This window comes from Delphinapterus leucas, chromosome 9, assembly GCF_059928025.1.
Source record: "Delphinapterus leucas isolate spDelLeu-1000000601 "Yukka" chromosome 9, BTC_Dleu_Yukka2, whole genome shotgun sequence".
In the NCBI taxonomy this organism is placed as follows: Eukaryota; Metazoa; Chordata; class Mammalia; order Artiodactyla; family Monodontidae; genus Delphinapterus; species Delphinapterus leucas.
The window spans coordinates 85,849,709-85,873,052 of NC_143137.1; the positions used below are offsets into that span (position 1 = coordinate 85,849,709).

At 38.1% G+C, this 23,344-nt stretch overlaps 2 protein-coding genes across 2 annotated transcripts in view; one reads left to right on the top strand and one right to left on the bottom strand.

Annotated features, from left to right (window-relative positions):
- Positions 1 to 23,344, bottom strand: part of FBXL13 (F-box and leucine rich repeat protein 13) — a 183,352-nt gene that overhangs the window by 71,195 nt on the left and 88,813 nt on the right. Inside the window, 3 exon segments of the mRNA XM_089917767.1 lie at positions 7,456 to 7,585; positions 18,630 to 18,754; positions 22,329 to 22,381. Coding sequence (XP_089773893.1) covers positions 7,456 to 7,585; positions 18,630 to 18,754; positions 22,329 to 22,381 — 308 coding nt within the window.
- The window catches only part of LRRC17 (leucine rich repeat containing 17), a 70,851-nt gene that overhangs the window by 12,067 nt on the left and 35,440 nt on the right, over positions 1 to 23,344 (top strand). The window lies entirely within an intron of this gene.

Sequence of the window (23,344 nt, forward strand, 5' to 3'; positions counted from 1 at the left end):
TGTGTCTTGACTATTAAATAGTGCTGCTACGATCATTGGGGTACCAGTATCTTTTCAAATGAAAGTTTTAAGAATATATTTGTATATGGAACCACATAAAACAAATTAGAGGGTTTGCTTGTGTAGAGAAAGGGGAACATGAGTGGGAAATGTAGATAAAAGGGAATAAATAAAACAAGAGATCAGCCTTGCATGGAATGATGATGAAAGTGTGCCATGAATTGAGGAGCGTGATTAAATCTGTTCCTGGTACCTGAGTTCCAAAATAAGTAAAATAAAATAAATCTAGTATGAAATAAAATAGAAATCCCTGGTTATGTTTCTTCCCTTGAGTACTTTTCCTCTCCTGAAAAATACCGCAGAGAACACACAGTATTTTTAAACCTCTCTTCTTATTTTCTTTTAGTGAAAGTAGTCACCAGTGATGGATTCTAAATGTTTGATTAAAATAGTTGAAAAGAGGGAAGTTTAATGAAACCTGCTTGCTATGGAAGTGGATATAAGATGACTTAAATACTTACTGCTAATTTCTGAGAAGGGAAGAGTACTCATCAGCATAGAAGCCCACTCTAGGTTTGAATGTTGTTCTCCTACCTCTCCTGTACTGCACTTTAACAATAGTGTTGCTATGAAAATAAATTATTTGGGTAAATATAGGGAGTAAGTATGTAGAGCCACAGCATTAGCTTTCCTGCAGAAATCACATCCTCATGAGTTTTCTAAATCATAATTATTAGGATTGACACAGCCAATTTAGGAAACTAACGATGATATCAACAAAAGCCAAACATACACATACTTCACACCCAGCCCATTTGATTCCTATGTGTATACTCAACAGAAACACATTCTGTGTTCACCAAAGGACATGTATATAGCACTTTGTGCACTTTTCTGTATATTATACTTACCGTCAAAAAAGTCATTAGGGAATGCCTTTGCTCAGTATGTCCCAGCTGTCGGTGCCAGCAAAACAGGAAGCAGATTTAATCAGGTTTCTTGGGTGTTAAGGATTGCTTTGTGGTCAGTCACAGGCATGCTCAAAGCAACAAATTCAGGTACATGGTAGAATACAAGCATGTGAAGAGCTATGAGAAACCTTCACAACTTCCTCTCTTGGGCCTTAGTTTTTTCCTTGAGAAAGGCTTTCCATCAAAGTATTCAATACCCCAACTAAAAGCTAAATAGGAATCACATCCTCAACAGTTGTACCAGTCAGCTTCCTTGAGTCACAGTGACCCAACATAAACTAGCGTAGGTAAAAAGGGAATTAGTGGTATCTCTAACTGAAAGTCCATCTAAGCAAAAATATACAATCTCTCCTTCTCAAACACAGCATCTCTCCCTCTTGAAGGTCAGCTTCTTTGTGAGGACTTTATTCTTTCCCATTGCAGACAAATTTCCTCCATGTTCCTGAGCAAGAGAACCACAAACCAGCCTAGACTTACACATTCCAGGCCCTGCAACCTCAGAAAAAACTGAATTTATTTTTCCCAATGTTGAGCACCTAAAAGAGTTCTGAATAGTTCTGCTAAGGTCATGCTCTTCCTGGAAAAATCATAGCCACTGCACATGGAATTTAGGAATGTCTAGGCCTGGGCCAAATGATAGCGGCCATTGGAAAATACTAATAGTAATCTAATAATAATAGCTAATGGTGGCTAAGCATTTACTATATGAAGCCATCATTCTAAGACTCTTATATGTATCAAATAATTTCATTCACATGACACACTTAGGAAGTTACTAGTATTTTCCCCATCTCATAGATAAGGAAAGTGAGGTATACAGAAAGCTTAGGTAACCTGCCCCAGTCCCATACCTAGCAAATAGCAAACTCAAGATTAAAATGCAGGTGCCCCAGAACCAATGCTTCCAATTACTGTGGTGTGTTGCTTTCAAGGTGCCACAACTGACAGCTCCCCAGAACCACAAGGGAAGGAAGAGGAGTGGTTCCTTGAAGCAGAGTATGAGATGCAAAGGAAAACTACCAACATCTCATACAGTGGTTCATTAGTTTCACTTATTTAACTAAACATTAATCCAAAAATTCAACAAATTTCTGACAAATGTCTACCATGAGTTAGGTCACACATCATTCATTAGAGCATAGAAAAAGATGGATTCATTCATTGTCGCCAAATGTCTCCCAGATTATAGATGACAAAGGAGCACAGGAAAGAGTACCCTCTTTACGTGATAAAACCATTTTGTCTCCAGAGTCTTTCCAAATTGTATTTAAACGTGGTTTTTAAAAAATTATTTTATGGCATAAGGTTAGATTTTATAACTTTGAGTAAGTAGCAAATATAAAAGCAAACAAATTAAATTTGTTCAACTGATTCAGCCAGGATCATTTTGTTAAATGAATGTAGATTTTTTTTTTCTTCTAAAACTACTAAAATGAAAATGTTGCACTCAGGCTCTGAAGAAATTTTTTTAGAGAAATATACTAATAGGTTTTCTTTTTTTATCACTAACTGTGTCAGGCACTTAACTTACATTATCTCCAATATTCCCCAGTTTGAAAGAGATTTTTTAATTAATTTGAAAAATATTTTAACAGTGGCGGCCTGTTGGGATAAGAATGCTGTCATTCAACAGATATGTATTAAGTGCCTGTGTATGGTTTAACTTTGCCTGGTAATCAAAGAAATACAAATTGAAAATATAAAATATCATATTCAGTGTCAAATTGGCAAAATTTTTTATATATAATATATTTATGAAGAGAACAAACTATTTTACATTTATGGTAAGTGTAAACTGACAATCTTTGTAGGGTATGGATGGCCTTAAAAATAACTATATCCTCTGACCATTTCACTTCTAAAAATTTGTACCAAAAAATTACATAGACATATGCAAAGATATGGCTACAATAATTTTCCTCACAGGTTATTTATGATAGCAAAAAAAATGGTAGGCCAAAAAAAAAGAACTGTAGGCCAATAATGAATGGTTAAATACATATTGGTATTTTGATACAATGAAATACTATATAGCTATTAAAAGTAAGTTACAGGAAAAATATTTAATGGAATAAAGACATTCACTTTATAAAACATTAAATGAAAGGTATGTGTACTATATAATCCATTTCAGTTTAAAAAAGTCTAGACAGGCATAGAATAAAGACTGAAATTCTAGTAGTATTTCTGGTGATGAATTTTCAGGTAATTTAAATTTTTTTCTCCTGTTTTTTTTAAATTTATTTATTTATTTTTGGCTGTGTTGGGTCTTTGTTGCACACGGGCTTTCTCTAGTTGGGGCGAGCAGGGGCCACTCTTCGTTGTGGTGCACAGGCTTCTCACTGCGGTGGCTTCTCTTGTTGCAGAGCACGGGCTCTAGGCATGCAGGCTTCAGTAGTTGTAGCATGTGGGCTCAGTAGTTGTGGCTCACGGGCTCTAGAGCACAGGCTCAGTAGTTGTGGCGCATGGGCTTAGTTGCTCTGCGGCATGTGGGATCTTCCCAGACAAGGGCTCGAACCCGTGTCCCCTGCAATGGCAGGTGGATTCTTAACCACTGCACCACCAGGGAAGTCCCTTTTTGTCCTTTTTTTCTTGTATTTTTCTGCATTTAGCATGTAATAAGAAAAAAAGCAGGTTTTTTAAAAGTGAAAAAAGAAAACTCAAAGTGGCAAGTATATGGGTAGAAATTTGCAGAGGATAGTGAGAGAGCTCGCTGGAGCAGCCCTATCCCAGTTCAGGCCACGTGTGAGCAGAGGCTTTTTCAAGGAGGAGAAACTGGGCAGAGGCATCACCTCAAACCCATCAAAGATGATGACATGCAGGGGAACATGCAAGTGCTGGTACTCATTAGGAAATCGGTCATATTACTTAGTGCACCCTACAGTGTTTATCCAATCCCATAAGAATGCAGAATATTTCTAAAACATATGTAATTGATTTTCACTTTTCTTTGTAGTTCTCCATCATCCACTTATTTATTTTTTCTAACAAATATGGATTCAGATTCTTTCACAATACTGTATACATCTTTCCTTTTTTGGGCAGCTGTGACTGCATTAACATTTAGCCCTTGACATAATTCACTTATGTTAATCCAGAGCTTCCAAAAGACAGAGATGCTATTTGACTCATCATGGTGCCCAGTATGCAGCAGGCACTCAATAAACACCAGTGTAAAGCATTTCGTTGTAAGCTTCTATTCTCAACTTTTTGTTTTATTAGGGCCTTTTTCCTTGATCAGATATACTAACACATGACTTCATAGTGCAAAATTCCAAACATAAGAAGAAAATACATTTTACTTTCCAAGGGAAGAACCTGAAAAACCTGTGAATAGTCAACTTTCCTTCTTTGAAACCATTTTATACTGTCATATCAATGCAAGTAGGTCTGGAAGGGTGAAACTATCCTCACACCCAGAGCTAGGGAGGTAGATGGAGCCTCCTCAAAAGACTTATTAATAAGTCCCTCAGAAGCAGCGACATCCAAGATTCACTGATTCTCTGAAGTTACAGCAGCAGCCATTATTAAGATATCTGTGGTTCATAATGAGCCCATTTCTTATAAAGTTTCAAATGGTACAATTTCCAGTGCCTGACACCTAGGGTTAAATCTCTCGAGTAATTAAATTATTAAATGAACAAATGCAAATGGAAGACGGATGAACAAAAAAAACAACATTATTTTGCATAATGATGTGAAATACTAATGTCACTGTGGTTTGAGACTTACAAATTAAGGGTCAGTTAGGAAAAGAAATCTATTCTTTAGAAATACATTGAGACCAAACTCAAATACCGACTGAGGCAGGCAGGCATTGCAGTGAAGTGGTAGCAGTTCCAGAGTAAGTGCATGTGTGGACGTTACTGAGTGGAGGAGAGGGCGGCATACTGAGGAGAGGGCGCCATCTCAAGGGGGTGAGGCTGACTCAGCTCCAGTCTTTTGTTGCCATGTGGGAAAGCAGGCCCAATTTTGCTAGTTCTTCTGGTTTTTTAAGAGAAGCTTGAAGTCTAGATTTTTATTTGAAAACTCCAAAATTCCAAATGTTGGCTCAAAATTTAAAGACAGACTGTGTCTATATGTTTTGAATATATATCTAGCCAGAGGGTCATCAATTTGAAACCTCTCATTTTGACTTTAGTGTGTCTGAAAATATTTAACCTTAGGACATGTGTATGAGTGTTTGTGTGTCTGTGCATGTGTTGTGTGTTTTTGCTACAATAATTACCTGGTGGAAACAGAAGAACAAGGAGGTAAGTCACACTGTGCAGAGGGTTCGGAAGCACTGAGGTAAGCTAGGCACGACTGTATGTAAAATAGATAACTAATAAGGACCTACTGTATAGTACAGGGAACTCTACTCAGTACTCTGTAATGGCCTATATGAGAAAAGGATCTAAAAAAGAGCAGATATATCTATATGTATAACTGATTCACTTTGCTGGACAGTAGAAACGAACACAACATTGTAAATCAACTAAACTCCAATAAAAATTAATTTTAAAAAAAGTACTGGAGCATGTATCTTTAGGGGAGAGATTGATCAGTTAGATGTGTCAAGCACATTGAGTTATTTCTGAATTTGCAGGTATTCTTCCTTTGTGATTAGGCCTCTGTGTTTGCTAACTGACATCCATATGGAAGTTAGGCTCCCATCCTCCCACAGAGACTGGGAGATACTGATGCTCTCTCTCTTGATGATTACATATTAAAGGCTGGCTCCCAGGTCTTTGAGGAAGACATTCCTGGGTTGTAAAACTGGCAAGAAGCTTTTTAAGGGCTTTACATCTCAACGGGAGCAGAGAAAGAATGTACAACCACAAGTTTTCTAAAGTAAACGCTCTAAGAAAAGGGAGGTCAGGGGTCCAGAGTCAAGAAGAAGCCTGTCTGAAGTTTTGTCCATCTGGAGGGAACATTAAGGCCATCTTGGCCACAGAGTGATGGTAGATGTTGATGCTTAGCAAGCCATATCGCAGTAAATTGGATGTTAAACAAATGCAACTTCTAGCCATTTCAGCCCTAGCTTAACGTCCCCCCCTCCTTTCCCTTACATCCTCTCCACTGTGTGGTGTACCAGGAAACCATGATATGCCAGTAGTAGTGCTATGTAAGATTTCTGTCCATTCAAGAACTTGGAGGAGAAATCTGTTCTGTCCCTGTATTCCTTCCAGGGAATCTACCTGCTTATAACTGTACCAGTACCATGTGCTTTCACCAGCCGTGCAGCCCTGGGAGCCTTGGTCTTTTCATGTCTAAATGGGCATGATAAATACATACTGCACAGCATTTATATGAGCAGTAAATTTGATCTGTATGACAGTCAACATGGTGCCTGGCATATAGTAACAGTTCTCATTTGTGTTATTAGTCTCATAGAATGATGAACATTCTATGACACAAATATCAATAAAATACACAGAGAGGTGAAAGAAAAGTTAAAAGAATCATGACTGAAATCAAACAAAACAGAGCAGAAGAAACTATCAAGGAGGTAGTAACTGCTTCCAAAGTGCCATGCCCTACCCTCCACCATTCCACACTCTTTTCTGCCCAGTTTTCCTTAGTCTTGTTCCTTCAAACTTAAATATTTCCCCATATAGACCTCAAATCGTCATGTTATTTAGCCCAAGGATATAATGCAGTTTTTAAAATCATAATCTTTGGGCTTCCCTGGTGGCGTGGTTAAGAATCTGCCTGCCAGTGCAGGGGACATGGGTTTGATCCCTGGCCCGGGAAGACCCCACATGCCACAGAGCAACTAAGCCCGTGTGCCACAACTACTGAGCCTGCACTCTAGAGCCCGCGGGCCACAACTACTGAAGCCTGTGCGCCACAACTACTGAAGCCCGTGCGCCTAGAGCCCGTGCTCTGCAACAAGAGAAGCCACTGCAGTGAGAAGCCCGCGCACCACAACGAAGAGTAGCCCCCGCTCACCGCAACTAGAGAAAGCCTGCACACAACAACGAAGACCCAGCACAGCCAAAAATAAAAATAAATAAATAAAATCATAATCTTTGTGTATTTCCTTTCATGCATTTATCACTTGTAGCATCTTACCCAATACTATTTACTCTCTGAGGGCCCACATGAGAGCAAACTGACTCTTCAGGAAGTTCTTTGCAAATTCTCCCCACAAAATGTTTTTCTTTGTTTGTATCTTGGTATCAATTCTAAAAAGTTTTCAAGATTTGGACTCTGGTATTATAACTGTGCTCAGAGTATCCACACAGACGTGTTCTGCTTCATCATCCAATGAACTCTGCCTGTTAGTGGATGTGGCACTCCAGTGGAAGGAAGCCAAGAGCCTATAGTAGCGATCCTGGGGAAAATTTAAGCAGCTGTGGCCATGTAATTTAAAACCTCCAAAAAGTGTGCTGCGGTCTGTGCACAGCGTTAGTATAACATGAGGGCTGGATATAGCCCGTTCTCATTCTCTGGAGGACTTCTTCGCCTGCTGCAGGAAAGAGAAGGCTGAAAGACAAACCTGGGTGCAGCCGGAAAGGTCCAGATAGATGAGCTTGTGGCATCCATTCCCCAAATTCAGGTACTGTAAACCTTTGTCTGTAAACTTTCTGCAATAAGCCAAACTAAGATTCTGTAAACTGTGGAAGTACCTGAAAAGACAGGGCGAGAGAAGAGAGGAAGGAAAGTGATTATACTTTCGTTGTTTTCTCACATCTTTGTTAAGCCACTATGACAAAGAGAAGTAAAACTGTAAATTAATCTTTTCTCCTTACAGATATTCAAGAATTGAACTTTACTGTTAATACTCTTCCTGTTAAGTAAAGGAGATTGCAGTAGCATATCAGATAATGCGTAATCACATTTCAAATGAAAATAATTAAAGATTTGTCTAGATTTTTAAGAAAGCTGATTGGGATAAAGCTTTGGGGGTGGGGGAGGTTTGTGCATTCCTATTGTTTGGAAGTTAGTGTTTGAAAGCAGTTTCAGAGTTTGTGTTATTGTTGCATTTAAGTTTTATCTTTGGAGCACCAAAATAACATGCAAAATGTCTAGGAGGACAAACGCTTTGTAAACATTTAAGTGGCGATTAACTGTTACATGAGAGTTAGGATTTGGGGCAGAAAGGAGGCAAAGTTGAACATAACAGGCTCTTAAAATGGACATGGTAAGCAAATGGCTTGAAAAAAATAGATTTTTTTTGTAACAGTGCATGATTTTGTATGTAACAGTTTCATTATTATGGATAAAGAAAGACATTGATATACAGAGCTTAAAAATGGGTTAAGAACAGTCTGCAAATAAGTGGGCAACATATGAGAGGAATAAAAACTACAGTCAGAGGCTATCAATCTCACTGGAGTTGAAACAGATTAAATATGGCATTACCACCATGACCAAAATGAGAGCTTCCAGAAAAAAAAGAGGGTCTTCAGGACGAGTCTGTACTACTGTGCAAGGGCTCACGGTTTGAGGACACTCTGGATGAGTTTCAAAGCCCTCCAAAGCCTGGCATTTTATAAAAGTGCAAGAATTCCCACTACTGCCTGCTCTTGCAATGGAATTAAAAACGTGCTTTTGGTTTGTGATCTGTAACGGTTTAACAGCAAATTAGAAAGCAAAAAGAATGAAAAGTAGGAAGAAAACTCTCTGTCCCTCAAAAGCCCACAAATGACTAATAAAGTTTATCTTCACATAAATGGGAAATTAGATATGCAGGCTTTGACCATTAATCAGATTTATTTCCCAAATCTGAAAAAACACAACTATATGATATGATTCACATTCCATAGCAAATTATTTGACTCAGAACACACATTTCCCTCTGGTAATGGCCGTGTCCATGAGATTCAGGAGAACGGAGAGGGAAGCCTTCTGGAATCCCCAGTGGCTGGGTGGGCAGGGTTCTGAAGGAGAAAGGAGCACTAACATCCCAAAGAACGTCCCTTCTCCTGGGGCCCTTGAGTTAACTAAGAGCATTGCCAAAGCTTTGGAAATGCTCGATCTTCCTCTCCCTGAAGCATACCCTTGTGATTCAGCTGAGTAAGTACAATTTTCTTGGGGATTGTCATTCCTAACAACCCTTTAGCTCTCTAATTTGGAGAAAGGAATAGTGAGGCAGGCAGCATGACACAATGGAAAATACACAAGGGTTTGGAATCTGATGAAATTGGATTTGAATCCCAGTCCTGACACTTACTGCAACTTCTCCTAACCTCTCAGAGATTGTTTCTGCATCTGTTAAGTGGATATTTTAACATTATCTTTTTTTTTTTTTTAACCCTCACCAACTGTGGGGCCTCCAGCTTTCCTGAACCTCAGTTTACTCATCTGTAACATGGATGTAATCCTATCTGCTCTTTCCTCTTAGAGATGTGACAATTACATAAGCACATAGATGTAATAGTATTATAATGAGGGTGATCTTTGATGATAAATATTAGCAGGGATATGGTAGAACCTTTAAATATATATATATTGTTATTGTTGCTACTACTACCTCAAATAATAATTACATATGAATTATTCTTATGAAGTTTGTACTGTCTTCCTTCCATTGAATGGAATAAGTACTCACCTGACAAGAGTGGTGCATACAACTGATACTAAGAGTTTGGGGGGCCTCATATGCCATCTATACCCTCATTTTGGTTATGGTGGTAATACCATATGTAATCTGTCAACTCTAGCAAGATTGATAGCCTCTGGGGTAGTTTCTGTTCCTCCCATGTGTTGCCCACTCATTTGAAGACTGTTCTTCCTAACCTATTTCTAAGCTCTGTATATCAGTCAGTCTTTCTTTAGATATAATAATGAAACTGTTACTTATGAAATCATGCATATTCAAATCTGGTCCAAGCCTATTGTTCAGTTTCTTTAAGTGCATGTGTCAGTTAAGAAATACCAAAAATGAGAATTGAGCGAGGAGTTCTTAATAGATACCTATGGATCTATGGCCCCTTTGTCAGCATAATGTTTTTTTTTTATTGGAGTATAGTTGCTTTATGTAATGTTGTATTATCAACATAATGTTTTTGGACAGTAAGGGAAGAGTCTAGACCTTAAGGATGTCAAAGACGTGATAAGACTAAGTTCAGGATGATATGTCTCGCAGCATAAGGCAGAGCATATTGAAGGGAAGAGAGACCAAGAGTGAACCATCAGGATGCTGCACCAAATGAGGCGCTGAGAGTGCCACCTAGATTGTGGCAATGGGAATAAATGGAGAGGGTTTAATTCAGGAAATATTTAAAAGCAAAAAATGTTTTGGAATGGGCATGAGCTGTGGGCAGCCCTCATTTTCAACTTTAGAAAACTGAGCAAGTCCCCAAAGAAGTGAGAAAAAATATTGAAATAAAAAACTGGCAAATCACTGTTGCTAAGAAAGGCAAACAAATTACATTTTTCTTTGGAAAGAAATACTAAAGACACGAGAGACAATGAGAACAGCAACAAATAACACATCTCTGGTTATTTACCGCTTAACAAATGCTTTTGCATTTTTAAAACAATGTTTGAAACAATAGAAAGCAGAGCAAAAATAGAGAATCATTATGAAATGTATTTTTATTATAGATAAGAAAGTCAATGTACATTTTTTTCATATGGTGAAAAACATCAATATTAATTAGTTTTATCCTAAGTGTTGTCTCAATAGCAAGAACTAGAAGTTAAAATCAAAACAGAATTCTCATTTTGGGTCCTATTTTTCTATCTGTTGCCCACTAAAGGTATAGCTTCATTTGTAAAATAAATGTCCTTAAAAAATTATGCAGAGATGTAGTGTTATTTTAAATTTCCTAGGAGAAAAGTTTATCTCAAACTATGGTTGGAAGAGATGTTTTAAGTTAAAAAAATAATTTGTACTGTGATATATGCTACTCCCAAATCATCTACTTTGAGAGTTCAGATTTTCACATATGGATTTATGGATTTTTTAATATATATTTCTCTCTCTCTTCCCTCTTCACCCCCCCACTCTCTTTCTATCTATAGATACATACACACATACATACATACACACATGCACATATATTCTCTTTCTATATATAAACACACATTCATACATGCACATATATTCATCACATATATATCTTAATATGAAATGTCTAAAGAAAAGTACTGAGTGATATTCTGTATTGCAGGACAAAGAATCCTACAGAATTCCTGAAACGGTCAGGGGCCCTCCACAGTGGTGCTTCTGGAGCTGGCTTGTACCAGTCCATGAGGACCAATTGTTAGCATCTCTTCCCAATTCCACATTCAGTGGCATCATGTTGGTAGCTTAAAATAGGCCATGATGGAATTATTTATATCACAGAAATCAATAAATCCTACAAATCAAAACACACCTTTAGGGCTTCCCTGGTGGCGCAGTGGTTGAGAGTCCGCCTGCCAATGCAGGGGATGCGGGTTCGTGCCCCGGTCCGGGAAGATCCCACGTGACGCGGAGCAGCTGAGCCCGTGAGCCATGGCCGCTGAGCCTGCGCATCCGGAGCCTGTGCTCCACAACGGGAGAGGCCACAAGAGTGAGAGGCCAGCGTACCGCAAAAAAAAAAAAAAAAAAAAAAAAAAAAACCTTTACTCCCTACCCCAGCCAGTTATTAAACATTTATCAGGACACTGCTGTCCTTGGAACACACTTTCAGAACTACTGATATAGAGAATGCAGTATGCCGAGAAAATGTATACAGAAATAAAAATGATGAGAGAGAAGATGACAGCTTTGAAGGACAAGAATAAAAATCGATCTAAAAATAAAAGGGGATTCTTAAGATAAAACCTGAACAAATGGAATAGAAGCATTTAAAAAGAAAAATATCCATCAGATAAACCCAAATTGAGGGACATTATATAAGATAAATAAACCGTATTCCTCAAGTGTCGAGGTCATGAAATACAAGGAACTACTGACGACTGGCACAGATTTGAGGAGACTAAGGAGAAATGACAACTGAATGCAATATGGAACCCTACATTGGATCCTAGAGCAAAAATAAAAGGACATGAGTAGAAAACTTGATGAAATTTGTATAAAGACTTTAGTTTAATTAATAGAAAAAAAAAAAGAGGGCTTCCCTGGTGGCGCAGTGGTTAAGAATCCGCCTGCCAATTCAGGGGACACGGGTTCGAGCTCTGGTCCAGGAAGATCCCACATGCTGTGGAGCAACTAAGGCCGCTCGCCACAACTACTGAGCCCATGTGCCACAACTACTGAAGCCCACGTACCTAGAGCCTGTGCTCTGCAACAAGAGAAGCCACCACAATGAGAAGCCCGCGCACCATGACGACGAGTAGTCCCCGCTCGCCACGACGACGAGTAGCCCCCGCTCGCCACAACTAGAGGAAGCCTGGGCGTAGCAATGAAGACCCAACACAGCCAAAAGTAAATAAATAAATAAATTTATTTAAAAAAAAGAAGGAAGGAAGAGAAAAACACCTTCCTTGGCTGAGAAAAATCTAAGTTTTAATGTTCAAAAGGTTTACTATGTTCCAGGAAAAGTTAATTGAAAGAACACAGTTAAGTTTGGAAGATGTTTTTAATTTCTCAGAGAAAAGGAAGTTCATGCCAGCATCTTGGCAGGAAAAAAACAGGTTACCAACAAAGGAAGAGAAAAATCAGGCTGGCTTTAGACTTCTCTTTAACTTGAAATAGTAAAGATTATGGAGCAACATTTGTAGGGTTTTAAGGATAGAGTAAGGGACATGATTCAAGAACCATACACCAAGAGAATTTGTTGTTCATCCTTCAAGACAACAGAAAATCATCTTCAGAAAGTAATGACTGAAAATCTAATACTTGCACATCTTGCCAGATAAAGAGTTTTTAAAACTATATTTCCAGTCATCATAGGGTGAATCAAAATCAAAATTAAAGAATAAGGAAATTGTGGAACAAATGGACCATCGATGAATGATAAAACTAGAGTTAGGACTACATAATCATTATAAATATGATTACAATGTTGAGTTCAAACACCAAAAATCAACATTAAAAGGAAAGTTAAATGATTAACAAAAATCACAATTAATAGGTATTTACATATAGGTGAGTGGAAGTAGAAGAACATCAAGTTCAAGGGAGAATTAAAGTGTATCAGATCTCTTGCCTAACACAGGGGGAGCCAAAGTTACTGTTTCATCGTGACTTTGATAATTAGAGAAATGCATGTTAAAGCATGTTTTTAAAAAACATACAAATATCCACTAGTTAGAATACACAAGAGAATATGCATATGTCTTTGAAATGCATTCAGATTATAGAAATAGCATTTTTATAGCAAAAGGCAGAAAAGATGAGTACAGTGCAGTAACGTAAAAAATTAAAAAATCTAAAACATAAAGCAAGATGATAAAAATAAGACCAAACACTCAGTTTTGACAAGAAATATTAGTCTTTTAAACTTCCCTCTTAAAAAGGCAAAGAGATTGAAATTTTTAAAAATAGAAGTTAGCTATGTGCTGCATGTAAAAGATAAACCTAAAATACAGCAACACAAAGGTTAAAAATATGGCTATACATAAAGTTATTCCACAAAACCACAAAAGAAACCAAACGTGACTGTATAAATAACAGATTAAAAAGAATTTAAGGCAAAGAAATATCAACCAGGATAAAATATATAATTTTATGTGAACAACCGCTACAATCTATAATGAAACATACTACTTATTAATCTTTACGTGTAAAATAACAAAAATAAATTAATAGAAGCCTTATCATAATAGGCAACTAATATATCACTTATCTATGACATATCGAGAATTTATACATATATGTGCATATACACCTAGAAATGTTCTCTGAAAGAAACTCTTTTGTTTTAAACATTCATGGATGATTTACTGAAGTTGAGTATATAAACTAGTCCATCAAGAAATCTCAATAAATTTCAAAAAGTAGAAATAATTCAGTCCACATTTCTTGACCACGGTGTAAAAAACTAGAATTAAAAACATAAGCTTAATTAAGAAACTTCAACAATTTGAAACCAAAAATCCTCTTCTAAATAATTATTAGGTCAAAGTGGTAATCAGCATATAATCAAATATACAACAGTTTGTTTAGAAAATGAGAACAATATTTATCAAATCTTACAAGCTTTGCCTAAGTTCTTCTTTAGAAGTAATTTCATAGCTCTATTTTTTATTTTAAAAGGAAAGAAATCAAATCATACAAATGAAAAGTTTAAAAAGATATATGTACATCATGCCCAAGTCCAAAAGTAACCATTTAGAAAATATAATGAGAAATCATAATCAGAAAGGATACTATTCACAATGGCAATGAAAAAGACACCACAGACTATCCATATGAATAAAACAAAATTTTGAGACATTTAAGAACACTTGAAAGAAAAATTTTAGAAGTATACTATGTTCCTGATAGGGAGACTAAATATTATAAAAATATGGATTAGTTCCCAACTTATTTTACCTTTAATTATTGACATACTGGTAAATATCTTACAGCTGGTTCTTCAAAAACGTATGCATATAAATGTATATATGTTTACTGTAAATTTGTACATCTTACTATTTTCTTAAATAAATTATTTTATTTTATTTATTTTTGGCTGCGTTGGGTCTTCGTTGCGGTTCACAGGCTTACTGCAGTGGCTTCTCTTGTTGCAGAGCACAGACTCTAGGTGCGCAGGCTTCAGTAGTTGTAGCACGTGGGCTCAGTAGTTGTGGCTTGTGGGCTCTAGAGCACAGGCTCAGTAGTTGTGGCTCACGGGCTTAGTTGCTCCACGGCATGTGGGATATTCCCGGACCAGGGCTCGAACCCGTGTCCCTTGCATTGGCAGGCGGATTCTTAACCACTGCGTGACCAGGGAAGCCCACATCTTACTATTTTACATTAACTATTTTACATATATAAAAGATGTACAGCACACAACTTACAAATAATAACATACACAATACTGTTTATTGCTAATTTCATATAGTCAGTTGATTCTCACACAATGTTTTCATTCACTGACTTTTGCCAAACTCATAAATATAGCTAGTACTTTTGTCTTCTCCTATGTGCACATAAAGGAAGAATAAAATTGTTCACTCTGATGTATTTCTTTTTTTTAACCAAAAAATAAAGTTCAAAAGCTTGAGGGATGGGTATAATTCCAATATGAATATTTTTATTTATATTAATGGGTAAGACAAAAATAAAACCACAAAGATTTATGTCCAGATTTCACTCATCCATCAATGATGTGACAGTTTTCAAGTACTGAAAAGATATTTCCTCACCTTTTTTGTGCTAATCATAATGTTGCAGCTACAGACATGACATATTTTTTTCAATATTTTTTATTGAAGTATAGTTGATTTACAATGTTGTGTTAATTTCTGCTGTACAGCAAAGTGATTCAGTTATACATATATATACATTCTTCGTTAATATTATTTTCTATTATGGTTTATCATAGGATATTGAATATAATTCTCTGTGCTATACAGTAGGACCTTGTTGCTTATCCATTCTATACATAAAAGCTTACATCTGCTAGACCCAACCTCCCACTCCATCCCTCCCCCAACCCCCTGCCCCCTTGGCAACCACAAGTCTGTTCTCTATGTCCATGATTCTGTTTCTGTTTCATAGGTAGGTTCATTTGTGTCATATTTTAGATTCCACATATAAGTGATATCATATGGTATTTGTCTTTCTCTGTCTGACTTACTTCACTTAGTATGATAATTTCTAGTTGCATCCATGTTGCTGCAAATGGCTTTATTTCATTCTCTTTTATGGCTGAGTAGTATTCCATTGTATTATGTATCTTCTTTAACCATTCATCTGTCAATGGACGTTTAGGTTGTTTCCATGTCTTAGCTATTGTGAATAGTGCTGCTATAAAATAGCGATGCATGTATTTTTTGAATTATAGTTTTCTCTGAACATATGCCCAGGAATGGGATTGTTGGATCATATGGTAATTCTGTTTTTAGTTTTCTGAGGAACCTCCATAATGTTTTCCACAGTGGCTGCACCAACTTACATTCTCACCAGCAGTGTGGGAGGGTTCCCTTCTCTCCACACCCTCTCCAGCATTTGTTATTTGTAGACTTTTTAATGATGACCATTCTGACTGGTGTGAGGTGATACCTCATTGTAGTTTTTTTTAATTGTTGATTTCTGATAGTTGCCTTTTTTTAAAATTTATTTATTTATTTATTTATTTATTTTTGGCTGTGTTGGGTCTTCATTTCTGTGCGTGGGCTTTCTCTAGTTGCGGTGAGTGGGGCCCACTCTTCATCGACAGGGCCCTCTCACTGTCACGGCCTCTCTTGTTGTGGAGCACAAGCTCTAGATGCGCAGGCTCAGTAGTTGTGGCTCACGGACCTAGTTGCTCCGTGGCATGTGGGATCTTCCCAGACCAGGGCTCGAACCCATGTCCCCTGCATTGGCAGGCAGATTCTCAACCACTGCGCCACCAGGGAAGCCCTCATTGTAGTTTTGATTTGCATTTCTGTAATAATTAGCGATGTTAAGCATCTTTTCATGTGCCTATTGGCCATCTGTATTTCTTCTTTGGAGAAATGTGTATTTAGGTCTTCTGCCCGTTTTGGGATTGGGTTGTTTGTTTTTTTGTTGTTGACTTGTATGAGCTGTTTGTATATTTTGGAAACTAAGCCCTTGTCAGTCACATTGTTTGCAAATATTTTCTCCCATTCTGTAGGTTGCAGACATGACACACTTTTAATCTGCTATCTTGTCTCCTCCAGTCTAAACAATCAACAAAAAAATAAATCAAACCCTAATTTGTATTGTATGGCATTTTTCATGGTACAGAACACTCCCATTTTGGCTGGTTCTAAGCTACCAATGAGAGAGGTCACTGAACATGGAGTTGGGAAGAGATGCACAGTGCTGTAATATTTTAACCATACAGATACAATGGTCATAACCTCTAGAACATAGATGATAGTAACATGTACAAAAACATTAGAAGGTGATGAGTTTTTAGTATGTACTACCTATATAAAAATTTTAGATATATAAAGAGGTATCACACATCACTTGAGAAAAGTATTCAATAAATGATGCTGGAATAATTGTTTAGTTATTTAACAACTCTTTAATTACTGAAGTATAGTTAATTTACAATGTGTTAGTTTTGGTGTACAGCAAAGTGATTCAGTTATACATACAAGTATACATATATATATTCTTTTTCAGATTCTTTTCCATCATAGGTTATCACAAGATATTGAATAGGGTTCCCTGTGCTATACAGTAGGTCCTTGTTGTTCATGTGTTTTATATACAGTAGTGTGTATATGTTAATCCCAAACTCGTAATTTATCTCTCCCCCTCCCCTGCCCCACTATCCCCAAGGGTTTAACAACTCTTGATGTGAAAAAAAAAAATATTCTTAGCTCATGGACTGCACTAAAACAGGCTTTGGGCTGCACAAGGCATAGTTTGATGAACCTGTTAGATCACTGCTTCATTTATCTACCAAAATTAATTCTAGGTTGGTTATAAATTTAAATAAAAACAAATCATAGGGCTTCCCTGGTGGCGCAGTGGTTGAGAGTCCGCCTGCCAATGCAGGGGACACGGGTTCGTGCCCCGATCTGGGAAGATCCCACATGCCGTGGAGCGGCTGGGCCCGTGAGCCATGGCCGCTGAGCCTGTGCGTCCGGAGCCTGTGCTCCGCGACGGGAGAGGCCACAACAGTGAGAGGCCCGCGTACCAAAAAAGAATCATACAAGAAAAAAAATAAATGTATATCAAATGCTTGGAAGGAGGAAAACCCTCTATTTTTTAAAAGACTCATGAGAAATTTCAAAGGAAATGTTTGATAGATTTGACTGACTAGAATATGGAAAGCCAATTAATGAGATAAAGCAAATATGTTACCACCTTTTTTTAGTCTTGCATATTTCCAGAAAATGGTTAGAGAGAAAAGATAAGGAAAATTACCACCTATAATTTTCTCTGTTTAAGCTTCTCTAATGCCTCACTGTTATTTTTCGAAGGATCTCAAAAAAGTTACATTGTCAAAAATGGTTCATTCTTTCACAGTAGTTTGAAAACTGTTTTGAATCTCTCCCAATATGAGCATATACTCTTCCTGATTAGTCTTTTCCTTGGTGAAAATAAAGAATAATTGAATGATGTAAATTTTTGATAAAATTGAATATTCTGTCAACTCTTAGTGATGTCTTATATTCTCCTTTCCCTTCTTCTCCAAAGAAGTGCTGGCTTGTCAACAGTCCATAGATCAAAAAAACGCAAGCATCAGGTTTCCTGGAGGTGATTGGGGGGGGGTCCCAATAGGTAACCAGAGCATGACAACAGGGAACCTGGCTCTGCAGTGCTCAGGGTCTAAGGAGGCAGGATATTGGGGTTCTGTTGTAGAGAAGTCCAAACACTGGACTGGGATTGATGGGCCAGGCTCCAAAGCCCAGGAATGAGGACCAGAAAGAGATAGGCAGAGCCTAACTCAACCTACTGGGCAAACTGCTAAAAGAGCGACCCCCAAATACCAGCCAAGGCAAGGCTAAGGAGGGAGAGGTTAGGCACTAGCTTGGGGACTTGAAAGCAGTCCTGTTATCAGAATAGGGGTACCAAGGTGGTGGGGTGTTAGTAAAAGGATCACTGCCTTTGGGGAATACTAGAGCAAGTCAGAGCCTAGGGGAGCAAAACTAGTTTCAGTGTAATAGAGATAACATAAGCATTACCTCGGCAGGAGTCGCATTGTCCTGTTGGTGATAGTTGTGTTAGATAGATTGAGATACAGGACTCCAGGACAGCTCTCAGAGATGTATCTCATTGATTCATCGTGCATAAAAACACAGGGAAGAATCTTATCAAAGTCTAACAAGCTTTGCTATTTCCCTATTATCGCTCTATTATCTCACTCCCTACTCCAAAAAAGTATATTCGAGTCTTGGTCTCTTCATAGTCTCTGTTATCATTTATAAATCAAATTAAGTAGAAGGTGATGGCTTTGCTTGAAGGTTCATTACTCCCTCCCGTTACCTTTCTTTGGAAATAAAGTCCCATTGCATCACAATGACACTTCATTAAAATCTGAACCCTTGCCAGTTCAACCCTTTGAGTTCGTGTCAAAGTGTCAAACACTCCTGACTCGTTAGATACATGAAAATGATTAAAAATGGATCCATTTTTAAATTTACTAAAATCATTCTGAAAGACAGGATGAAACTCTTTCAACTGGACTTCATTAAAAAGTGAGTCCAGGGCTTCGCTGGTGGCGCAGTGGTTGAGAGTCCGCCTGCCGATGCAGGGGACACGGGTTCGTGCCCCGGTCTGGGAAGATCCCAATGCCGCAGAGCAGCTGGGCCCGTCAGCCATGGCCGCTGAGCCTGCGCGTGGGGAGCCTGTGCTCCACAACGGGAGAGGCCACAACAGTGAGATGCCCGCGTACCGCAAAAAAAAAAGAGTCCATATTTACGCATGTATATTTATACAGAGGTGTGTGTGTGTGATTAAGTTTCTGTGGTTCTGTTACTGAAGATATTAAAACAGCTAAACAGCCTTGCACCAAATTTACGTTAAGTTTGAGATGTCCTGAAGTAAAATATAGGCTGCATACGTGTTGGACATGAAATTCAATGCAGGGGGTACTGCAGGGGAGAATATCAAAGATTCAGGGAACCCTCTCCCAGAGAGCTGAAATCCAGTACAAGAGAACAGTATGACTGCAACATGAGAAAAACACAGAGTGATTTCAAGCATGAGCCCTAAATTGACATTTGCAAGACAGATGTGTTTCAAGCTTTGATTGCAATGGTGGTGCTTCTTGTATTGGTAACTATTTATAAAATGTTCTAGAATGAGTAGCAGCGGGTTTGTATTTATTTAATGATTTATGAGTCTCCCCAGGAACACTGAAGAAGTCTGCTAGTTTTAAATATTTGTGGTACATTGTCCTGGAAGAATAGGCCTTTGCAGGAAGAGGTAAACTGGCACTAGGCTAGGAGATGAGGTTCGGGGAAGAATTCTGCATGGTCAATATGGCTTCCCCGAACACCACTAAGGATGGCAAAGGTTTACTTTCAGCAGGACCATCAATGCCTAACATTCTATTCCTAGCTGCTTCCTGGAATCATGAATATTAAAATAACAAAATCCTGTAGGTCAGAGCATCTCTCACGTGGGATAAGAATTGGTTGATTTACAGGGGAAGCAAACCACACCTTAAAGAGAACACAAGGTTTTTTTTTTTTAAGTTGTAAAACTGTAGTTCTGTTGTCAAAAGGTTCTATGTGCCAATGACGCATGAGAACAAGTGCAGGGCTTTCAATAAACACTGTACTCTTGCCACTGCATTCAAGATACCAGCAATTTTTCTAGACACTCCACCACCAAAATGTAGGATTTGGATATACATGTACAGATTAAAGAGTATACAGTACACTTTTTCCCAGCAGGAATGGAGAGAACAAACATAATGTGTGGCATTATAGTTCAATAGAAAGAATCTATCTTCAAAAATGTTCATGGTGCCAATCAACCATCAAAGTGATTGTGCACCTGGTGGAAGACGCCGGCAAAAATGCAAATGAAATGGGACAAGGAGGAAGATAGAAAGCTGGTTTACACCCTAGAGAGGTGGCCACACAGATGAAAATATATGGGAGCCAGCAAGAGGAAGATGAAGTAGGCATTATGTAACATAGAATAATCTGATTTTCCCTTTGAGATGAGGAGGAAGTTCAAAGGAATTTTGTTCTCAATATTTAAAAGAGCTCAAATTTCAATCCCCAAATGTTTGAGCACATAAATGCAAAAATTGTTTCAGTGTCTACATTGCAGGATGGTCCATGAATTTGTCTATGATGCACTCAAAATCTTTCCGGATGTAATATATTCATAAGGCAAGCTTCTTAGAAATCAAAGCTTTTTGAATGAATGTTACTCAACTCCTTAAATGTAAGCCTGTCTCTCAGTCTTTGTCTCAAAGGGAAAGACAATAGTAAAATGTAGCTAGATAAAGTTATCAGCCCTGTACATTATTAAACTCTAAAACTGGAAAAGACTTTGATGTTCACAAATTCAACACAGATGGAATTGGTTTTTTTGGCGGTACGCGGGCCTCTCACTGTTGTGGCCTCTCCCGTTGTGGAGCACAGGCTCCAGACGCGCAGGCTCGGCGGCCATGGCTCACAGGCCCAGCCGCTCCGCGGCATGTGGGATCTTCCCGGACCGGGGCACGAACCCGTGTCCCCTGCATCGGCAGGCGGACTCTCAACCACTGCGCCACCAGGGAAGCCCAGATGGAATTGTTTTGACTTTCCTATTAGAAAGCCAAATTAAAGAATATGATCTTTTATCCAAGTGAGAACTAAAGCTCCCTGAGGGCCAAAACTGAAAATTCATCTTAAATTCCCTATAGAACCTCTATTTTATAACATATAAGTTCCCTATATATCTTTATATATAAAGATAAATATGTCTTTAACATAGTAGGTGCTAAAAATATCCACAGAAAGAATGAAATCGAGTAGAAATCTGAAAGAAAGAACTGTTAATGAGGAGGCTGGGTAGGTAGCAAGGAAGAGCCAATTCACGAAGTCTTTTCACCTGTGCATGGACTTCATCCTGGAGCTGGTGCTTAATGAGGAGGGGGAAGCAATCAGGCTGTTCATTCTTTTCCCTCCTATCTTCAAGCAAAGAGCACAGCCGGAGCAAAGGCAAAACAGCAAGAGGAGCTTGGTGCATGCAGGAAAGAAAGCATAGCAGCTTGTGGCTGCTGAAACTTAATGTGCATGTAGGATTTATGAGAAGATGAGGCTGGAAAGGGAGGCAGAGACAAGATGACGGAGGGTCTCCAAGGTACAGTAATGTTAAAGAGCTTTGACTCTATCCAATAGTGTAGATGATAAGTGTGTGTCTAAATGATGGCAGATGGTAGTGAAGTGGTCAGATCTGCCTTTAAGAAGGAATATTCTGTGTCCACAGGGTGTAAGACAGATTGGAAGTAGAGGAAAGCCTGGAGACAGGGACCAGGAAGGAGTTGGCTAGAGTTACATGTTCATTTCCATCTTCTTTGGTGCCACAGCTGATAGCCATGAAGACTTATAAATTGAGCCTATTGTCTCTGTTGGGGCCCAATTTTTTCAGTCTCATGCACACGTGGCCTTAAACAGAAATATAGTTCATTTTTGTCTAATTGTTGAATAGTTTCCACTTTCCAGAGACTCCAACCTTGGACATATCTACAGGAATAATAAGAGCATTACATAAGTTGGATAAAATTTCTTGCCAGTGTTTAACATAGTTTGCTTTTCTCCATATTTAATCCTAAATGAGCACACAGGCATGTATTTTGGCAGAATCTCTGTGTATTAGTACTCCAGTGGAGCAAGTCTGAATCTATATAAACAACAGTAAAATAAGCTTCTTATACTCACCGTGAGCGTTGGACAGTCAGAGACATTCAGCTCTTGCAAGTTTCTACAGAGGCCTAAATCAAACAAGTTACACATTATTAAACACCATATTACAAATCTTTAAAGTTTTTCCATCCTACATTCACTGCTGTGTATTCATCAGAAAACAAACAAAAACCCTGGCAAATAACTTGTCCCAAGTATATGGTTTCCTTTCCCCGGAAAAAATGATTTATTTTGGCTTTAAAATTAAAAAGTATACACATGTTTATTGTTTGAGGATTAAAGAAGGAAGGGGGAAAGAGAAAACTATTTTGGGAAGAAACTGTATATACTTAGAGCTTTCAGCTTTGAAGCACTTGAAGAAAACCAGTCTGCTTTTTTGTGGCATGACATTTTTGTTAATTTGGGGGGTTTTGTTACCTTTTAACATTCAAACATACAAAAAAGTTGAGAGAATTGAAGAATTGTACAGTGAATGTACCCATCACCCACCCCTATTCTACAATTTATATTTTACTATATTTGCTTTATCACATATCCACCTGTACATCCATCTCTCTATCCCTCAATCCATCTTAATTTTTTATGCATTTTAAAGTAAGTTGCAAACATCAGCACACTTCCTCCCCACAAATAATTAAGCATGAATATCATGAATAATTCATCATGCATAGTAATTAACAAAATATTTCAATTTTAGGTTAGATTTATATACAGTTTACAGTGAGTTGCAGATTGAGATGTGGAGAGTCAGAAAGGTCAAGTGCCTGATTAGTTCTGGAACCAGAGACACCTGCACAGCTTGTGATCTGGCAGGGGAAACAAGGCTTCTGTTATACAATCAGCTCTCTGGGTCTAGACTAACAGTAAGTAAAACTCCAAATCTGAGACAGAAGAGAAGCAGTGAGGGGAGGGGACACAAAACAGTGAATGGGAGGAATGCTTGGGGCAAAGAAGGGGAAAGGCATTCTAGATGGAGGAGACCTGTACAAGCAGGAAAACTCCAGGTAAGGGGGTGATCCTGGCATTCACAC